The sequence below is a fragment of the Protopterus annectens genome, chromosome 5.part0, assembly GCF_019279795.1.
Source record: "Protopterus annectens isolate FY-2018-M chromosome 5.part0, PAN1.0, whole genome shotgun sequence".
NCBI lineage: Eukaryota > Metazoa > Chordata > Ceratodontiformes > Protopteridae > Protopterus > Protopterus annectens.
The window spans coordinates 1,742,623,865-1,742,627,266 of NC_056735.1; the positions used below are offsets into that span (position 1 = coordinate 1,742,623,865).

Consider the following 3,402-nt stretch of genomic DNA (forward strand, 5'->3'; position numbering starts at 1 on the left):
CAAACAATATAGTACCTGTAATAATTTTCAAACAGTAAATAGGACTGATCATAAAATACACATTATCATTATTATTTTTTTTATTCTTATTTTGATCATCTGCTCAAGCTCTCAGCCATTGCGATGTAAGTGTATCTGCCGCACTGTGTATTGCATTCATGAAACTACAGAAGAGTCAAACACTTAACTCACTAAATGTATACATTTATGTACAAAAATAAAATATGTTATTGCATTATTGTTAGGAATTTTTCAAACCAAGATTATTTTTCACCTTATAATGTTAAAAAGTATTCATTATATAATGTTAAAAGTGACCACTTTTTTGTCAGTTTGCATTTTTTTACACTGTGTAAGTGTCATTAAATTTGCTTTATTACTGGCTAATCGTTGTCTTTTCTTTGATTCAGACATCTGTGCAATAAAAAAGGAAATGATGCTTTCAACTTTAAAACTGGTAAACATAATGTCCATGTAGCAGAAGTTCATCTTTATTAATAGCTTCAGAGTGTTTCTGTCCCATCCAGTGTGCCACATAGGGCTTACATGACACTATTCATGCAGTATACGGTACCTTTACCTTGCTGTCTTCAAAAAAAAAAAAACAGTTTATATGGAGTGCAAAGGAAAACTGAATGAACAATACCAGCAAAGGGAGTCCTATGAAATGTCACACAAAATCATGTAAGTGATACCCACTCCGTGATGCTGATGAACGTGAGGGGGTATGGCTATTTTTATATGCAGCTGGTGGTCTGTAAGGAGGTGCGTGCCTTTGGCTTCTTTGTGGTGGTGGGTACCTCACATTATTTCTGCTGTCACTGCAAGAAGCACAGAGTAAACATCCTCCAATAACCGTTAAAGAAGCTGAGACAAATCCAACATAGAGTGCCTGACCAAGTTCATATTTCATCCCGTTTGGAAGCATGGGATTGTAGAAGTCTCTGATCACATCATTGGCTGTCCAAGAAACAGGAACAAGGCACATCAGTCCTGCAAGTATAAAACAGATGCCCCCAAAAATGGCAAATACGGTTTTGGAATTCTTAGCACAGTTGGTGCACTTCATGCCAATCACAGCCACAATACATGCCAGGATCGAAAGGACACATGAGATAAGCATCATTGCTCTGGCTGCTTGGAGGTCCTGAGATAGTGCTAGTTGTGACCTATAGAACTGACACTGGTACATTCCAGTACTGTGCCAGGCACAGTCCATCCAGAGCCCTTCCAGGTATGCTACAGCTGTTATTAGATTTGCACCCATATGTGCCGTCCTCCTCCAGTGTGGCAATAGAGTTGTAGCTACTGTCCCAATGAACCCAAGAAGTCCAAGAGTAAGACCTAGTAGCTGCACTGCACTACTGGCCATTTCTATGGCTCACTCCTATGCAACTATGTAACTCCTGCAGGTTCAAGTCCTTTTACTGGAACCACTGTTCTTCTAGGAGCCTTTCTTCATAGTAAGTGCATATGCAGTCAGCCAAGTTCTAATGAACAAGTCGTGGGAAAAGAAGAAAACATGTTAACCATTTGCTAAATTAATGATTACCACAACCAGCAAGAAGCCTTCTAGGTGCAGACATTTAGGTGATTAGCATACAAATAGCAGTTTCAGGGACCTCTAAATAGAAACTATAATGTAACCTTTTGAATGAAAAATCTTAGCTCATCATGGTTTACTGAAAAAGCAGAATATACCTGGTAAGATGAAAAGGATTCAGGTTTATTTTTTATGTTTAACTTGATTCACTGTAGTAATCCTTGATTACAGAGAATGACAACAATTTTGTTCAAAATTAAAACAATAGTATTGAATAAAATAGTACAGTCAATATGATTCAACAGAACAGTTGTGCAGTCATTTAAATGGTGTACTTTATCAAACCACAGTAATATGAAGAATGGTAAAGGCAAACAGTTCTGTTAGGGGTCTCATGAAATAAATAGTTTTATTTGAATCACTGAGACTGCTGTATCCATTGGTTAATACTTAAAGTTATCTGGAGTAAAACTGTATACTATTTATGACATTCTGTGTAAAACATATGCACATAAATTAGCATCAGCAAACATTTCAGCACAAGTTTCTTACTTGTTTCTAGACTGATTTTATATTGTACATACAACTATATAAATGCGCATAGAATGCCTTTATACAGTACTGTTTTCATTTATGTTCCGTAGCAGCAAATATTCAAACATTTGCAAGTGTATGTGCAGACACTGTTGCATGACACACAGTTAGGCTTTCTTTTCTTCTATTAATGGCTTTTTGGACCTTTCAGAGTGCCAGTCATCAACTGTGTCCCAGTGCCCTCCTTGCAACCTATCAGTCAGTATATCATTTGGCATAGCCTCCCAAACCAGGGCATCATTTTGGGAGTCTGCTGTGAATAATCCCAATTCGACTTATGAGGTGAGATAGAAAATATATCAGGATATTCCAGTATATCTTGGTCCTTGACAGTGATGAGGATTTTTTGCATCTATACTTAAGTCTCATTACCATGGGGTAAAAGAGACAGCATTTGCCATTTACACCTTCAGCTTTTGCAGCATCCCAGCTTAGACTCAAACCCTGTTCAATGGAGTGTGGTCAGGACTTTATCCTTTGTACCACAGAGTTGTAAGCTTCTGTTAATGACTTAGTACAGTTTATTAATGTTTCTGATTAGACAAGGGAAAACTTATTTTAATCAATCAGTAGCCATTTTGAAACTAGCAGTAGTTGAAAATCATTCCAGCTCACCTATCAGCTGCTACTATTTATACTTATGGTAATACAGTTTTGTACTTAAATTTAGCTTTGCTCCTCATAAATTTGTCCAATGCTGTGATTTTAAAGGTCTCTGCTAAGATTTTTAATACTTAGAAGTTGAGAGGTATACATTCTAGTAGCAATCCAGTAATTCTACCTTCTACATAAGTGGAAACAGTAGTTGATAACATATTGACCGAGACTTGCCCCAGGATTCACGAAGCCTCCGTGTAAGAGTTATAACTCTTACACGGAGGCTGCAGTTAAACGGAGTGATGTCAGCATGCTTTGCATATTCATGAGAGCATGCTGAATCACACCTAAGTCTAACACGGTCTGTGTAAGACAGTAGGGGCGTCCGTAGGCTGAGCCCTGCAAGCGGACATGCCCCCAGAAGTATAAAAGTGCCCAAAGTAAACACCCACAACAGAGTCCACGGAAATGTGAATAAACACAACACAACACATGCCCCCACAGACTATGAACATAACATATATATAAATGAACATGTTATATATTTTTTTTTAAATTGTAAAGATGTTTAACCGTGAGTGCGCTTTGCAGGCGTGCCATAGCGCAGCTACAGTTAGCAGTCAGTGGGAAAGCATATAAGAACTAAATATGCAAAATAAGCCAGGAAG

At 37.7% G+C, this 3,402-nt stretch overlaps 1 protein-coding gene across 1 annotated transcript; it reads right to left on the reverse strand.

Moving 5' to 3' along the window:
• Positions 1–670: 670 nt before the first annotated feature.
• On the reverse strand, positions 671–1,372 carry CLDN14 (claudin 14). The gene has a single exon (XM_044071794.1). The coding sequence runs from the start codon at positions 1,370–1,372 to the stop codon at positions 671–673; it is 702 nt and encodes a 233-aa protein (XP_043927729.1).
• Between the last annotated feature and the right edge of the window lie 2,030 nt (positions 1,373–3,402).